The 1,000-nt window shown below is 52.0% G+C and overlaps 1 protein-coding gene across 1 annotated transcript; it reads right to left on the bottom strand.

The window, feature by feature from the left end:
* Nucleotides 1–16: 16 nt before the first annotated feature.
* On the bottom strand, nt 17–846 carry LOC142358132 (uncharacterized; the record flags this gene model as incomplete). Its single annotated transcript, XM_075409594.1, has 3 exons — nt 17–332; nt 436–603; nt 778–846. Coding segments are annotated over 3 exons (553 nt in total), but the record flags the coding sequence as incomplete, so codon positions are not given.
* Between the last annotated feature and the right edge of the window lie 154 nt (nt 847–1,000).

Raw genomic sequence — 1,000 nt, 5'->3', positions numbered from 1 at the left:
AGCTTGTCCTTCCAACCCCCTGCCACGGCATCATAGTCCGCTTGGCTGAAACACTTGATGTAGTCCTCCTTGTCTGCCTCCAGCAATGCAAGCTCTTTCTTGAGACTGGCCTCAAATAGGTCAGTGCGGTCCTCTGCCACAACCTCCACAAAGCCAGCTTGCTCCAGCATCTTACCATACGCTGCAGGTGAGTGGAGGTCATATCCTCTTTGAGCAACATAGGCGGAGAACTCAGGCGTTGGCTCAGATTCCGAGCGGCAATAGTCGGATATCATCAGCCTCCCGCCAGGCTTTAGGAACGACAGCAGTCGCTTGAAGAGTGCTGGCTTGTCCTGTGGCATAGACCAGGAACAACTGACATCGCGGACCAATCAACATGACAAGAGAAGCCTGAAGACGTTCTCATCACGTGCGAACTGTCGACCGACTACTGACCTGAATGTGCAGGATGGTGTCCCTTGAGTACACAACATCGAAACTCTCTTCCTCGAAATCCCGGGTGGTGATATCAGAAATCTCGAATGTGACCAGATCTTCGTTACGAGAGCGAGTGCGCTCCAGAGCAATGGTCACCATGTTGACGCTCAGGTCCATTCCATGCACCTGTTGGCAAACCACCGGAACTACACTACATGAGAGCTTGCAGCGTTTGCACCACATGTGGGCGGCAAGAAGGGGAGCAGCATTTCGAAGCTGGCCTTGGTGCAGCTCTGTGACATGCAATGCCCATATTTTGTGTCGGAGACTACTTGGGCAAATGCGAAGGCGGCTCAATACCTTGCAGCCATAAGTATCTGCCATCATGAAGTCACCGCCGCCAATCCCACACCCAATATCAAGGACGGTCTGTAGAAGGCCAATACGTAAACGTTGTGTCAAGTGAGCATTGGCCAGTGAGTTGCACCAAGAGAATGCAGTCAACCACACTGTATATATGCATTAGCAAACTGTGCAAGTGGCAATGGGGCCTACGTCGGAAGGCTTCAAATCCAACTTGGAG

The sequence above is a fragment of the Convolutriloba macropyga genome, unplaced genomic scaffold, assembly GCF_964194025.1.
Source record: "Convolutriloba macropyga unplaced genomic scaffold, txConMacr16.3 SCAFFOLD_6949, whole genome shotgun sequence".
NCBI classification, from domain to species: Eukaryota; Metazoa; Xenacoelomorpha; order Acoela; family Convolutidae; genus Convolutriloba; species Convolutriloba macropyga.
Note: the sequence above shows the minus strand (reverse complement) of the source record. Positions and strands in the feature narration are given on the sequence as shown.